The sequence below is a fragment of the Amyelois transitella genome, chromosome 3, assembly GCF_032362555.1.
Source record: "Amyelois transitella isolate CPQ chromosome 3, ilAmyTran1.1, whole genome shotgun sequence".
NCBI classification, from domain to species: Eukaryota; Metazoa; Arthropoda; class Insecta; order Lepidoptera; family Pyralidae; genus Amyelois; species Amyelois transitella.
In genome coordinates, this window is record NC_083506.1 from 1,290,560 (window position 1) to 1,306,943 (window position 16,384).

The 16,384-nt window shown below is 37.7% G+C and overlaps 2 protein-coding genes across 2 annotated transcripts in view; one reads left to right on the forward strand and one right to left on the reverse strand.

The window, feature by feature from the left end:
• LOC132902623 (uncharacterized) overlaps positions 1-16,384 on the forward strand; it is a 36,594-nt gene that overhangs the window by 13,922 nt on the left and 6,288 nt on the right. The window contains exon 2 of the mRNA XM_060948532.1: positions 3,250-3,434. Coding sequence (XP_060804515.1) covers positions 3,331-3,434 — 104 coding nt within the window. The 5' untranslated portion in view covers positions 3,250-3,330. The remainder of the gene's footprint in view (positions 1-3,249; positions 3,435-16,384) is intronic.
• On the reverse strand, positions 12,791-14,757 carry LOC106136062 (uncharacterized protein CXorf65-like). Its single transcript, XM_013336499.2, has 3 exons — positions 14,612-14,757; positions 14,129-14,270; positions 12,791-12,982 (listed from the first exon to the last, which is right to left on the reverse strand). Exons 1-3 carry the CDS (start codon positions 14,755-14,757, stop codon positions 12,791-12,793), a joined length of 480 nt encoding a protein of 159 aa, XP_013191953.1.

Here is a 16,384-nt window from a genome sequence, read left to right on the forward strand (position 1 = left end):
GAATCTTCCATTTTGGCAATAGTTCATAGAAATCTAATGTTTGGAAATGAGAGAAAAACACGTTTTAAGAAAATTTTGTACTATTTAACCGACCTCGATGGACTTCACGAATATTTTTATTTATTACACAACAAATTATACATTATTTAGATAGAATATATAAATTAACTACGGAATTATGCACACATTTACGGTTATCCGTTTAGAAATTAATTTGAATAACTTTATTGGACGCCATTAATTTTTAATGCGATGCTAAGCTTGCATTGATAATGACTTTTTAAATACGAAAAACATAACAATATTTAAAATATTTAATCGGTGTCATTAACCCTATTTTTAACCCCCGACGGAAAAAGAGGGATGTTATTAGTAAGACGTGTCTATCTGTCTGTGTCATCATAGCTCACAAACGGAAGAATTTAGTTTGTTTTTGTTTATTTGTACTTGTAGGTATATGTATATTGTCCCCCAACGCGAAGTTTTTTTTATTATTACTTATTTTTATGTTTCTCCTCTTGGATTTCACGGGTCTATACACCCCGGATTTTTGAGAGGCTTGCGTGGGGATATAAATCCAACACGTAGAGGCCCTTTGGAGAAGTTGATGTTATGTTGTTCTCCTGCCAAAACCCGTTCCCGGGCATATCAATAGACGATATGTCCATGAACAGGTCTCGGCAGGAGGTGGAGCTATTACAAAATAAGGAAAAGAATGATGGGTTATGGAGTTAAAGTTTGGATGGATTTAAACTGGGCTATTGCTGGAGAAGTTCGGACACCTGCCATAATCATGAATACGTGACTATTATGTGGCAGGTGGTGACTCGCCACTCACTAAATGGGTCCCTAAAATTAGTCACCATGATTAGCAACAAAGGGGCAACATCGGCGTGGGTGGCTAAGGATGTCGTGAGGTGAGACTGCGGGGCGTGAAATCGTGGTGATCCAGTCAGGCACCTCCGGCGTTATGACATTTTACATTTCCATCCTTCGAGCGTATATCTCTCGCGACTCCACTCTGACCGGCCGGTTAAGGCAAGACAGAGGTAGGGATCCTATCCCTCATCGGTTTCCACTCCGACCTTGGCGAAGGCAGATCGGAGGCGAGGAACAGGGGCCTCCCCTGGGAGCACTCAGGTCCGTGGGGTCGCTACTCCCCAACAGCTCGCCACAAGCTGCCCTGCGGAGTTATTTTTATTATTATTCTTTATATATATTCATCTTTTTATTCCTTACGAGTTAAGCAGAGCCAATAATCGAAACAAGTCACAGTTAAGGAACGATATCCAAACGCCCTACAATCAAGCGTGTAACATTTGAAAGTGTGTCAATTTCTTAAACCGATAAAACCTCTCACACATAATCGATATAACTAGCACTTATGGTTCTACCATTACATAATCAGCGCAAGATAAACATGTATTACATACGCATAATTAGGAAAATTGTTTAAGTTATATTTAAGTTTGATTGGATATACTTGTACATACTTATGTATGTACAAGTATATCCAGTCAAACCAATTAACTGATGGAAATTGAGACAGTGATTGGGATTGAATTTAATTTGTAATGTAATGTTAATTTTATAAAACGTTGTGATTATAATCCACTTTGATTATATCTACGCGCATGCGTAACAATCAAAGTTCACACGCCTGTCGCCCATTCCATATGAGATTTCTTTAGAAATAAAATGAACCTTTGCTCTATTGTTTCTCTTATTTTTCATTCTTTTATGTTTTCTGTGTAGGTACATGAATCCATCCATCCCATCGCCTAAAAGAAGAAACCAAAGTTTATAAGCCTATCCCTTAGTCGCCTTTAACGACATCCATGGGAACGAGATGGAGTGATCCTATTCTTTTTTTATTAGCGCCGGGAACCACACGGCTCACAATAGTTACCTACGTCATTTATCGCAAAATAAATCTGAAATTACCTAGACAGATCGTCCCCTAAGCAACATATTAGAATTAATTTCAATTTATCCAGCCGTGAGTCTTCCAAGTCTAGCTCTGTCTACCTCGCAATGGATATAGACGTAACTATATGATTGAACGAATGATAAAGTCGTTAAATCGCGTCATTAGTTACACACAGATCATCTAGACATATATGTTCGTTGCATATCTCCCATACTCCCATACTTTAGGTACCGTTACCACATTGTCTGCAAGGTCACAGAGATCTGACCCTTTATCTGCAAACGGGAATGAGCCTCACGCTCTATAAACTTCCATGGGAACAAGATGAGAACAAGGTCTAAGGTTATTAGGTACATTTTCATTAATTACTCACAACATTTTTATCTTACACAGATGGGAGTCTTCGTGTAAAAATCCTGACTCACCCAATCAAGGATCCATGGTCAAAGGCATACCCCGTGCTCCTCTCCAGAGAGGTGAGGATGCAACCGGGACTTAAGCTAGGAGAGGGAAGAACTCTTTTATTAAACTCTCCTAAAAGATAGGAATTTTATATTAATTGTCAAAAAACACAAGGCAATGTCCAATATAAGTAGATTTGATTCCTCTGCAAAGCTCAGGTCAGACAGGAGTTATTTCGTGTAAAAATTTATCCTAATCAATCAATAATCTTAGCCATCCCAGACCCCAATGAATTATTGGGTGACTGTTTACTTTTTTTTTACATATATATAAAGATATAACTAAATTGGTTTAGATCTAAAGTTTAAGCTAAAACAACCCAAAAGGTAACGTTTGGGGTAAGTATTTATCTGAGATAGAGGTTAAAAGATATAAATATTAAACATAAATACATTAAACGTTATAATTAATTAATATATTAAACATATTTCAAATAATAATTATCCGGTGCCTATTTTAATAGTTCGTTGCAAATTTTGTCTACCAATTTGAAAACAAACCATGCATATTTCATACGTACATAATCACGCCTATATTCCTTGCGGGGTAGACAGAGCCAACAGTCTTGAAAAGACTTATAGGCTTTCGTGCAAGCTCGGCGGTTTCAGGTACTCTTGACCTGACAGCCGACAGTCTTGAAAAGACTTATAGGCCTCTTTCAGCTAATTTTTTTACATGTTTCATTTCCATAAATATGATCATATTTTTTTCCCAAATGTAAACTCTATTTTGACATGTGTAGGGCACATAGACATAAATCAATTTACGTACCACAGATATTAATATAAACGTCTAATACCATGCCGTACTTAGGTAGGTACCTATAACTTTTTCTAATCATAGATTTTTGTCCACAGATAAATAATCCTACAATAATGAATAACGAATGCAGTGTACAATTATAAAATAGTAAAAAGTGACAGTGTGAAAGGGACAACATGCCGGATACCTTGTCTCTGTCCGCCGGAGTGAGCTTGGGACTTATAGCTGGGATAGTGTCTGGAGTATGCTACCTCGTCGCTAATGGACTCACTTGGCCTAAGTAAGTAATAACTTACTTAAAATAACACGGAATAGGTAGATTGATTTTATGTACTTGCATCATGAATTACCATAGAAAGCATGACATGGATAAGCCTCTTTTCCGGGATTCCATTTCAGTACTTACACTTACAGTAAACTACATTGTCCGCGGGTAACATAGGACTACAATTTACGTGAACGAAGTCGGGGGAAAACAGCTACCACTAATATATTCTTCATTCCACTTGTTAAAAATTCCGGAAAAAATCTTAATAATTTACTATATAAATTCCGCAATTCCGGAGGCATGTCCATATTAATATATACGTTTCAGTTCATTGACCCCAATTCAATCTACCTATTCCGATGACACATAATCTGAGATCACATTTTATAGGATTTCAGCAATAGACATTATAATCATCATTTGTTTGTGTCGCGTGTAAGTGCGTTAGGTAATGAGTTGCATGCAAACATACATGTAATTATCATGCCTAGATCCTTTACTGTGTAGACTTGAAAAGACTGAAAGTCCACGTTCAGCTACATGACAATTGAGATTCAAATAGGGACAGGTTGCTAGCCAATCGCCTACAAGACATAATAGCAGTTTAATAAATGTATCTTTGTTTCGTTTTGTCGGTGAATGGAAAGTAAGTACCTACGTGAACTGGCATACTGCTTCATATAAAAATAATTCAAAGGCAGCGTTTATACGGCGCGGCCAAGTCTGTTCACATATAGCTGTACTTAATCCGCGCGGCCAAATGTCCAATCTAAACCCTTCTTGATTACGGAACAAGCCTAAAAGAAAAGTGACTTTAATTTCAGCTAGCTCGTAAAATTGGCCTGAAAAATGTATTAAAATATATACGTACATAAAATAACGCCTTTTTCTAGAGGGGAAGGCCACGATCCCTGCATATATACTTCTTTTACTTCATTCAAATTCATAGAGTGCCCTCTTACTTTCGCTACTAGAAATAATACCTACTTATACTCTAAGGATGGGCATTTAATACCTACTAAGTAGTTCTGAATTGTTAAAACAGAGGGCGTTATACAAACAAATCTATCACGTTTGTGTTTCTCATAAGGAAAACGCCTTGCTACTACTATACAACTTTTTGCGTACACCATGGCTTTCGAATGATTTCAAAAACTTTTTCTCTTTTCTTTCTTCTCTTGTTTGTCATTTAGCTCTTCTGCTCCAATTCTTCTTACAAATGCTCTCACTTCTGAAAGCTGACCAGTATCCTGATCCCTGCTTACAATTATCTAGCTTCATCCGCATTCATCACTCTCTTGATGCAAACTCGTCAAAGTCGTAGACAAAACGTGCTGTCTTAAAAAAGAGGTTTCACAGCCATCTGTTCTTTCTGCATGTACCTAGTCATATCGTACTGTAGCCGGAGAAATGATTCGGCTCGACCGCCACCAAAGAGAGGATCTTCTGTCAGGCTAGGTGTTATGCCTGGGGAACCGCGGCTAAGACGATGTTGAGTCTAACATTATATTTATGCTTCAATCCGTGAAATCTTCGTTTGCGCGATTTAGATTCTTCGCTGCTATTGGCTGAGCGCGTCATTTTCTTCGCTACGAGTATTATTGACCGTTGGTTTGTTTGTTTGAGGTTAATGGTTACACACTTACCGTAATTCAAGGTAGATTAACTCTTGACTTTTTGCTTGTATCGCAAGTCTTGAACTTTATATATATAGTTATTTATTCAAACTCTAATGTTTATATTGAACAGTGAAAACTTACACGTAGTTAGTTAGTATCTACATCACATTGTAATTGTTAGATATCATTTCGTCACATCCGCATATTTCGACAAAGACCGCCATTACCCGAGCCCCGTCGACCGGAACCCGGCCACATGTTGTATTTTAATGGAAATCATCGCACTGACCATATGGTCCGAGGCCATGTTTAGCCATGACTTTTGCAATAATTAATTTAAAAAAGAAATTGCAACCATAAATGATTAAGTGATTTCATAAATAGAAAATCTGTTTGTCTTATCTTTGCCCTTAAAATAAAACGTTCAATATTTCTGTCTTCAGAAAACACAAAGTCTTAGCGAAAAAGTTACGGAAAATTAATCATTCATTAATATAAACACGTCCATTTCTCTTGCGGGGTAGACAGAGCCAGCAGTCCCGAAAGGCCACGTTCAGCTGTTAGGCTTTATGATAGAACTAGCTTTCCGCCCGCGGCTTCGCCCACGTGTAATTCGGTTATATATAGCGTTTTTTAATGATCTCGACAGGGCTTTTTCTTCCACAGGCTGAAATCTTGTTACAACTGGAATTAAATATAGCCTGTGTTACTCAGGGATGATGTAGCTTTCTAATGGTGAATGTTTGAAATCGATTCAGTAGTTTCGGAGGCCACGACTAGCCTTAATTGGGTGACTTAAGAACCTCGATCATCGGGTCTTCCCATACACCCGGGCGTTGGAGTTAATTGGTCGGGGCTTTTGGCCCTCTTCAATGGCAATTCAGCGGTAGCTACTGCTGTAGGCAGGTCGATGGAGTGGACGTGGCGGCCTGGGTCTTCCCAGTTACTGCTCGACGACGTCTGCCGCAGCGAGGGGAGGGTTTGACCCGCGTTTTTTTTTTTTGGACTATGTGAACATAGTTTGCCTAAAGGGCATTTACTATTACAGCGGGACAGTTTTAGACGAGGGCTTGACGCTCCTCCAACAGCCTTCACGTGCGCTCGCTTTTATAGGCGTCCCGGGCTGTGAAGCGGGACGCCTGCGCCGGGGAGATCTAAGCGGCATGACGTCACATGTTCGTATGAGCACTCTACATCTAGCTAGTAGTTCCTCTAGTGAAGGACGGTTATCGGTTCTGTTTGCGTTATTGGGCTCGTTCACGGTGCACTAACCACCTGACGGTGTATTAAAAATGTGTGGCAGAGGATAAACAATAGGTAGGCGGGGTTCCGTATAAAATTTGTCTTATTTTTTATGAATACAGGAGCAAAAACTTGTGTGCTCCATTCATTAAAAAAAATTGATCTGTTAAACTTTCGGTCAATTTAACTGACTGTGAATTGATTGCATTGTTATTGTTTATTTGAATACTTAAATAGAGTAGATATTTATTCGTAGCTTTAATTTTTATTTTTAAATATTTTTAAATTAATTGAAGCATTTAATAATTATCATCATAGAACTTATCTTGTCACTTATTTTTTTAGATTTTAAAATAACAAAAACTTCTAATCCCATTTACAAACAAACTTGCCCCCTATGTCAATACCTTTGAAAATAACCTAAATATTTAGAAAAAAATCTGTCTCCATTAAAAATCTGATTTATTGTTACACCACCAAAAAGAAAGATACATTACGTGCAAGTGAAGAAACAAAAAAAAATGCAATGACGATGCAACGGCGAGACTCTGAGCGGAACGGTCACTGCGCTGACGCTGAGACATTGTTATCTAATTTGCCAAATTCGATACTTTATCAGTATCTTTTTAAGAAAAACACAATAAATACAACCTTAAATTACTAAGTTTACTTATCATTTTCCTGGTGTTAACATTTCGTAAATAAAGTAAACTTTAAGGAAACTTAACTAATTTTCGATTACGATTGGTTGCAGTAAAGAAATTATTCCTTACAATATATGAATCAATCACGCTTACAGAATTACGATTACAAATATCAAATGGGCAGAAGTTACTTGATGTGGCAAGTTTTTAATTGTCGCAAGGGAACCCTACTTCCAAGGGGAGGATTTTGAATTCGGAACGCATGAGGCGTATCGGTCGAGCGCGCCCGCCAGTCATTACGCGCGGATACTCAGAGAGACGCGATATCTAGTGCTGTGCTGAAATTTGAAAATAATTGGTGAAGTGTTAGTGGCCAGTGTTTTTGACGTAGAATTTGTGTTTTTTTTTTTGTTTGTGGAAAGAAAAAAGGTAGAGTACTTATAAATACAATTTTTTTTTATTTAAACACAAAAGTTGTATGTTTGATTTTAGTATTGAGTCTACAACTGTAGATTGCACACCTAAAAATATTCAAACAAAGAATTAAGGAAGGCAATTCATTTAAACCAAGTTCACAGTTTTAGAAAGGATTCTTTGTTTTTATTGATGTTAGTCATACATTACGCGACGCTACAGAGGCAGTACCTATCAACCTACTCGTATGAAGTATAGACTTATCATTTGAATGCTTTCATTCAATGATAAGAGCTATGGATAATGCAGGAATCTGATTTATAAGCACCTATCCATTTACCCGCGGCCCCGATCACGTAAAATTTAAAAATCACGATCCTATGTCGTATAAGGCGACTAAGGGATATGCTTATGAACTAGGGATTCCTTTAGGCGTTGGGCTAGCAACCTGTCACTATTTAGAATATCAATACGAAGAATATCAATACGTCGATCTTTCGAGACTGCCGGCTCTGTCTACCCCGCAAGGGATATAGACGTGATTATATCAATCAATGAATGATTCTTATGTAGATATTTCTTTGAAATTATCGCTAAAATATACGAACCACATCCTGGTTACTTTTATTATTTTCGACAAGGGCATCACTGGCTGTATAAAGCGTTGTTCAATGAAAATTTTATACAAACCTAAAATAAATTTACATAAAAAATCAGGGGCAGCAATTAAATGCTTTTTGTGATCCCTTACATGTTCTGTGTAAGCTGAGGGGACGAGACCATCCCTCTGAACACTTTTTCTTTGTATACTAACCAATGCTCTTACGGTGAGGGAAAACATCGTGAGGAAACCTGCACATTAAGGCATCTAGATGTGTAACTATAGATCCAATACGATGAAGGTTTACCTGCAAAAGTTGCGGAGGTCGGATGGGAGTCGCTTCGTGTAAACCTTATGTATTTCTGTTAGTACCTAAGTATATTATTATATTGTTGCTAATAACAACACAGTGACTTGCCGCTTTTTACTGTATTATCTATTTCCTTTATTGTTTGCCGGTTGACTGGAAGAGATCCCTTCATGGGATAAGTCCGCCATTGCAAGTGATTTGTTTTTTTTATAACTATGTACTTACTATTTCCTTGTTACTGTGTAAATTTCTATGCAATAAAGATATTACAAACAAACAAACAAACAAACCTGACTCACCCAATCCAGGATCCATGGTCAAGGTCGTATACCGGGCTCCTCTCCAGAGAAGTGAGGATATAACCGAGACTATTCAAGAGGAAGAAGGAGTATTGACTAGTTATCACATAGGTTTAGCAACCTGTCACTATTTGAATCTCAATTCTATCATTAATCCAAACAGCTGAACGTGGCCTATCAGTCTTTTTAAGATTGTTGGCACTGTCTACCCCGCAAGGGATATAGACGTGATTATATGTATGTATACATATAACGCATAATGTATATGTATGGATGGCATTCTACATACTTCATCATATCAGTATGGATTCTTCTTTAAAGCAATTGGCTGGCGTCCTGTCTCAATATCTTCTAGATTAGAAACCCACCTAATGTTAATTTGGGACAAAAAGCAGGATGTTTCTTAATGCTTTTACCGAAATCAGCGTTTTGATTTTAACATGCCAATGTCATTGTTTTACACAACAAAGGTTAGGCTCGTAACGAGCGTCAAATGTTTTGCAATTCTGATCATTTTACGGTTCGGAAAACCTTGTAGGTAATTATTTTATTTTATAATTGGACATAATTTTGGTAATCGATCTCATAAATTCAATTAACCAAAATGAACCCACCCTTGAACTATAAATTAATGATTATATAACCCTTTATCGTATTCTAGTTAACCAGAACCTAACCCTTGAACTATAAATTAATGATTATATAACCCTTTATCGTATTCTAGTTAACCAGAGTATGTTAGACACTCCTAAAAGAATCGGTAAACTGGATTTTTTTGGACAAGCCAAGCTGAGGACAAATGCTTGTCTAGAATTGATGCAATTGTTGTATTTTATAACGTTTATTAGACCGACTTTTATTTCTTCCTCAATCTTCAAATTAATTATTTCTTTTTTGCAAAACAAATCATATAATATTTAATTGTTTTGCAAAAATGTATTAATTATGTTCTACATCCGCTTACCTACATTCTAAAACATTATTAATTTTTGAACATAACTTATTTATATGTATAATTTTAATCATTATATTAAATTTATTTTAAAACCTTTGTATATAATTACATTAGTTGTATAAAAGACATCAACGCCTTTTAAATAAGGCAACTTTAAATTTAGACCTTTGTATATATTTGAAATGCAATCTGAGGAGTAATTTGTAATAACATAATATATAATCACGTCTATAGACATAGAGTAGACAGAGCCATAGTCTTGAAAAGACTGAAAGGCCATTTCAACTGTTTGGCTTAATGATAGAATTGAGATTCAAATAGTGAGAGGTTGCAGGCCCATTGCCCGAAAGAGGAATCCCAAACGATAAAGGTATTACGTAATTTAGTAAAAAAGCGGTCAAGTTGCTCTGTTGTTAGAAATAATATCATAATATATTTACATAAATACAAATAATAAATATTATACCTACCCACTAAATATAGGTATATGTACAAACTTATTAATAAACTAAGATAATTTGAACTTAGGTGCTCAAGTGAACTTAAACTTAAATACATTTTTTTCTAATATGCTGAGCGTCTATGCATTTTATTGTCCAAGGGGAGAGAATTGTGCTTTATGTTCAAATAAAATATAATTTATGTAGGTAGTATAATAAGTATAATAATGTGGATGAAGCGAAGAAAATATGCAGAGATCGTGGCAAGTGGAAAGAGGTAGTCTCTGCCTACCCCTCCGGGAAAGAGGTGTGATGTTATGTATGTGTATGTATGTACATATGTATAATAACCTGACTCAAAAACAAGCTGCCCCTCTTTCTACTTATCTATAATAATATCGTAAAAGTCTTTCAAGGGAATAGTTAATAAACTTGGGATTCTTAAGGTGATTGGCTAGCAACTTGTCACCGTCACTAATTATGCCATACAGTTATAACGTAGCAATGTTGACTTTGTCCGCCCCGTAAGGCATAAAGACGTGTGTATGTAGCAATCAGAAATAAGCCTTTTCAAAGGCTACAACAAATAAAATCATGACATTTTCTTTTGGTGGTTTCATCTCTTGTATAGATTTGTAAGCTGGGGGTGCCATTGGTCCGAATTGAAGTTCCCAAGGCCCAGGAGTGTTCTTCATGGGAGCCCTGGGTCCGGAATGCCAAAATTCAACTAAAATAACACCCGTGTGGTTCCCGGCACCAATACAAAGAAGAATAGGTCCATTCCATCTCTTTCCCATGGATGTCGTAAAAGGCGACTAAGGGATAGGCTTTTGTAAGCGTATCCCTTAGTCGCCTTTTGGATTTGAGATTCTTTTCTAGGCGATGGACTAGCAACCTGTCACTATTTGAACCTCAATTCTATCACTAAGCCAAATAGTTGAACGTGGCCATTCAGTCTTTTCAAGACTGTTGGCTCTGTCTACCCCGCAAGGTAATAACACCCAAAGTATAGTTAACTTTATTTAAAAATCAAAAATATATTAAAGGTGTGTATCATGACTTCCGGCGATGACAAAAGCTCAATTTACTATTCCTTCAACGAACGCTACTTCCGGCTCACACATTAGTCTCCTGTATCCGGTAGACAGCAGTTTATAATTATTTTAAACTTTTAAACAATTGTTATTGTTAGTTATGGAAATGGTTACTTTCTTTCTTCATCTTGTAGGTACCTGACCTTGGTCAAATCGGGGACGTAATGGCGAAAGATAAGGTCAAGTACCGGAATCCGACAAGCTTGTTCATATGTATATGAAAAACTAGAGGCCGCCCGCGACTTCGTCCGCATGGAAACCTTATCAATCCCGCGGGCACTCTAGGATAAAAAGTAGCCTATGTGTTATTCTGGGTCTTTAACTACCCACATACTAAATTTGATCGTAATCGATTCAGCAGTTTTTGCGTGAAAGAGTAACAAACATCCATACTGACATACTCACAAACTTTCGCATTATTAATATTAGTAGGATGCGAAAGAAATATACAGCGATCGTGACAAATTGAAAGATGTCATCTGCATACAGAAAATTATCTCAAAAAGCCCATTATTTTTTATTCTCGTACGAATAAACTATAAAGCTAAATTTTAACATCCTACTAATACGAGTATTATAAATGCGAAAGTTTGTGAGCATGTCAGGATGTCAATATGGATGTTCGTTACTCTTTCACGCAAAAACTACTGAACCTATAACGATGAAATTTGGAATGTAGTTAGCTGAAGACCCAGAATTACATATAGCCTACATTTAATCCGAACTTCCCGCGGGATTGATTCCATGCGAACTAAGTCGCGGGCGGCCTCTAGTAATCTATAGATTTCAACCTTTACCTAACCATACCTATATTGTGGCTTCTGAAGTAGGCACCCAAGTCAGGTCCCCTTCCAACTAGCCGTATTAATCTGTGAAAGTCACGATGTCACGACCATACTCAGGTTTAATAAAAACAGCATGTGTGAACCGCCGGAAGGTGGATGAACTCTGTGACAGAGGATGATTGGTGCCTAGTAGTTAGTTACGTTATTAAAAGTTTGAAAATCATACATACATACTTACATATAATCACGTCTATATCCCTTGCGGGGTAGACAGAGCCAACAGTCTTGAAAAGACTGAAAGGCCACGTTCAGCTATTTGGCTTTAATATAGAATTAAGATTTAAATAGTGACAGGTTGCTAGCCCATCGCCTAAAAGAAGAATCCCAAGTTTGTAAGCCTATCCCCAGTCGCCTTTTACGACATCTATGTTAGAGAGATGGAGTGGTCCTATTCTTTTTTCTATTGGTGCCGGGAACCACACGGCAGGTTTGAAAATCAAACAAAAAAACATTGTATTGGACAGAAATAATGTGTCAAATACTTACCTACATCGTAGATTATTCTAAACTTTAACCAAAATTATTATTTAGCCACAAAGTTAGTCCGGCAGTCAGTCGTACGTCGGGTACAAAAATATAAAAATGTGTGTTTTTTTTATTGTTATTACACAGACAATAAAACGATTGAGCACAAAATGTCTTGACACTTAGGTAAACGGTAATGTACGCTTACCACCGCCTAACTTAAAATACCAACACAAAAGTCGGTGCGTAAACTTTGCTCTAAGTATATTCAAGGAGTAATAAGATTCTAGCTTTAACTTGTCAATACATTGTTCAGGAGGTAACTGTATTTAATAATGGAATTGATCCTCTTATGATTATCCTATTTTATGTAAGTAATTATCATTAACACCTCCATCTTATTATACTCCAAAATGAAACCATGGTCTAGGACTCCCAAATTATTTCTTCTTGGTCGATTTAGGCGGCGTAACTTTTCCTGGTGCCGGCGGGGTTATTTTGCCCGGCGGAGACAGGTTCATGGGACTAATTTCCCCGTTAATCAAGTACCACTTCACCCTGGCTTTGATGTCCTGGTACAATTTGTTCTCACGGTTCAGCTGTGGCAACACTGATGCCCGTTTATCCCCGTCCTGTGGGAACACTGAGTTATTTTCGATTTATATGAAACTTTGACAAGAGTCGACGAGCTTGCATGAAAAGAGTTATGAATGTGGACAAAGCGAAAGAGGTATGCAGGGATCGTAGTAAGTGGACAGATGTGGTTTCTACCTACCTCTACGTGAAAATATATGAGACTTTTGATGACCTGTGACTCTGTTTACGAGTGTCACTGACTCACGATATCCTGAGGTCGGGTTACATAGCAACTTTAACTTTGGAGAAGGACTTTACAAAACGAATCGGACCACTCTATCTCTCATTCCCAAGGATGTCGAAAGGCGACGAGATAGGCTTGTCAATTTTGGATTCTTCTTTTAGGCGATCGGCTAGCAACCTGTCACAATTTGAATATCAATCTATCATAAAAAGCCAACCAAACAACAGTTGAAAGTGACCTATCAGTCTTTTCAAGACTGTTCGCTCCGTCTACCACGCAAAAAGCAAAAGCAGAGCAGTTTTAAAGCGGGCCGGCACTAAGTTGTGATACCAGAAACTCACTAGTAAAAGTGAAAAAAAGAAGAAAAGAAAAATTATAATTTGGTACAAAATACAAATTAAAATATGACAATTCACATCGAAAAATGTACAAAAAAGGTCTCCGCTCAGCAAAAGTCACAGTGTGAGCCGAGACGCTGGTCTTCCGCGGATGCCTTTGACAAAACAAGCGGTCACTACGGCGCGGCAGAGCAGTTCGTGAGAGACCCACATATCAATTCGATACGACGACTTTGAAAAGTTAGGTGAACTAAACGCGGTGCCGTGCGTTTTGTTTGCCGAAGCCGTAAAAAATGCAAGTGATAGACATTACGTGTGGTTACATGCCGTGTGGTTCCCGGCACCAATACAAAAAGTGCCGTGTGGTTCCCGGCACCAATACAAAAAAGAATAGGACCACTCCATCTCTTTCTCATGGATGTCGTAAAAGGCGACTTAGGGATAGGCTTACAAACTTGGGATTCTTTTTAAGGCGATGGGCTAGCAACCTGTCACTATTTGAATCTCAATTCTATCATTAAGCCAAATAGCTGAACGTGGCCATTCAGTCTTTTCAAGATGGCTCTGTCTACCCCGCAAGGGAAATAGACGTGACGATATGTATGTATGATAGACATTACCTGTCTCATCACTATGAGGTAGTAGACCTTTTTGTGGACGAAGCGCTCGGTGGCGTACGCGTAAGTGGGCAAGCTGAACAGCCCCATGAGGCAGCCAGTTTCGTCGCAAAGGTCGAACACTGTGAACGATGCTAGCTTGCAGCTGTAAGAATCATTACCAGGTCTTAGGTAACTTCCTCTATAGAAAAGTCTTTTAAAAGGTCTGATTTTTGGTGCCGTGGTTTCCGGTACCAAAAAAAAAAGGTATTGGACCACTCCATCTCTTTCCCGTGTCGAAAAAAGCAGCTAAGAGATTGGCTTATAAACTTGGGACTCTTCTTTTAGGCGATGGGCTAGCAATGTGTCACTATTTGTTTCTCAATTACATCATCAAGCCAAACAGCTGAGCGTGGCCGTTCAGTTTTTTCAAGACTGTTGGCTCTGTCTACCCCGCAAGGGATATGACGTTATGATATGTATGTATCATTTTCGTATTGGACGAACCTTTTCCTGATATACTCCAACATAACCCTGACTGGGCAGTTGGGGTTGACCAACAACACCTTCTCCTGAGCTAAGTCTGTCTCGGAGGAACGTCTCCGGATGTAGGATAGCTCGGGAGCATCTTTATAAGTCACGAAGATGAACATATCTTTTGCTGATGTTCAAAGAGGTCATGAGTTTCACTGATGTTGTGATTGAAAATGTAAATATGTCATTTAAGCAAAATGTCTGTACAAGAAATGTCATATATTTTTTTTTATTTAGAAAAAAATGGTACGATTTATATATATACTTCATAGTATAAAGCAAAGTTGTTCAACGTCTGTCGCCCTGTTTGTATGTATGCTTAGTTATCTTTAAAACTATACGACGGATTTTGATGCAGTTATTTTTATAGACAGAGTGATTCAAGAGGTAGGTTTATATGTATAATTGCTAGCCGTGCGAAGCAGTGGCCGCTAGTTTATTACTAAGAGATGTTGTGCATTTAGAGGCTCAGCTTTAGAGCGAGGGAAAGGTGCGTGCCCAGAAAATGATTGCTTTAGATGCATACTTCCGAAACCGGGACTAATACCAGAAGAAACAATTTATCATTTTTGGTTTTCTTTTGTTTCATTGATCACATTAATTTTTGTTTTTGAGAACATAACAGAGATACTAAGCTCTATCACAGAAGCGGTTATGTCACTGATTAAAAAACATAACTTTTTATATGTCTGTGGGTTATGTTATTGACGTAGTCTTATCGGAAATAACGCATGGGGAATAAGCATTTGTGTAGGTCTTCGATAAAGTGTAGATACAAGTGTCGTTAAACTGAACATATTTAAATTAATCTCCATTAAAGGTTTTATGCTTTTAAAATTAATATATAACTAAGTAATCGTTTAGTTGCCTTTCTAGGTCAGAGTGAGGTTCGATCGAGTGAAAGCATTAAACGCAGAATTATACGTTTATGGCTACGCAATAGCTAAATTTTAATCAAACTTAGCAAAGAGATCTGATCTCAAGGAGTAGAAATAACCTACTTTTGTTCCTTGAATTTTTTGCAGTCAAATCTTGTCACACATACGATAATTTGTGTGTGGTGCACCATAAATTGTAAAGGTCAGCGCATACTAGGCGAACGTCCGCCGTCGTCCTTGGCCGCATAACGTTGCGTTCACATTACAAACATTTCCCAACGAAATCTAACTCCAGCGAATTACATTTCATAAGCCGCAGATTGCAACAAATCGCTGCAACTTCACATCGCCGGCCACGCCGCGTGTGGGCACTCGTCTTTATCAACCATTGTTGTCCCGATTCTCTTCTTGAATTTGGAACATAAAATGGCCAGTTACATATTGACGTGAATTCTAAATTCAAAATGTCTGTATCGAGTGTAGCATCTTTTGTCCCAGCATGGCCGCCGCCCGGGCCAGTTCCAAGTTCTTTCCAATTTCACCATCAAGGATCGAACTTTGCCATATTCCTCATACTCTTTGCTGTTTGCATGATGGAAGTGGTAGTCCTGAGGATCATCACGGAGGAACAGGCGAGGGAACAGAGCACCAGCAGCGTGACATCGATGTGGTTTGACGATGAGGAGTGAAGTGACAGTGAAGTGATTTCTGTGACTATTTGTTTTTTTTTTGTAAATAGTAGACATGTAAGGATGTGTTTGTGACAAGGTAGACTTTAAATTTTAAGTGATTTTTTTATGATTGTTTATGTACAGTTTATTAAAATAGGTATTTACCTTATGTACATAATTGATAATTTGATTATACT

What these genes read in the sequence shown, in the direction of transcription:
- LOC106136062 (XM_013336499.2), bottom strand. Translation starts at nt 14,757, where the DNA reads ATGTTCATCTTCGTGACTTATAAAGATGCTCCCGAGCTATCCTACATC. An exon ending in TTGGAGTATATCAGGAAAAG is followed by an intron (nt 14,271 to 14,611) that starts GTTCGTCCAATA and finishes TGATTCTTACAG; the next exon opens with CTGCAAGCTAGCATCGTTCA. An exon ending in ACCTCATAGTGATGAGACAG is followed by an intron (nt 12,983 to 14,128) that starts GTAATGTCTATC and finishes GTGTTCCCACAG; the next exon opens with GACGGGGATAAACGGGCATC.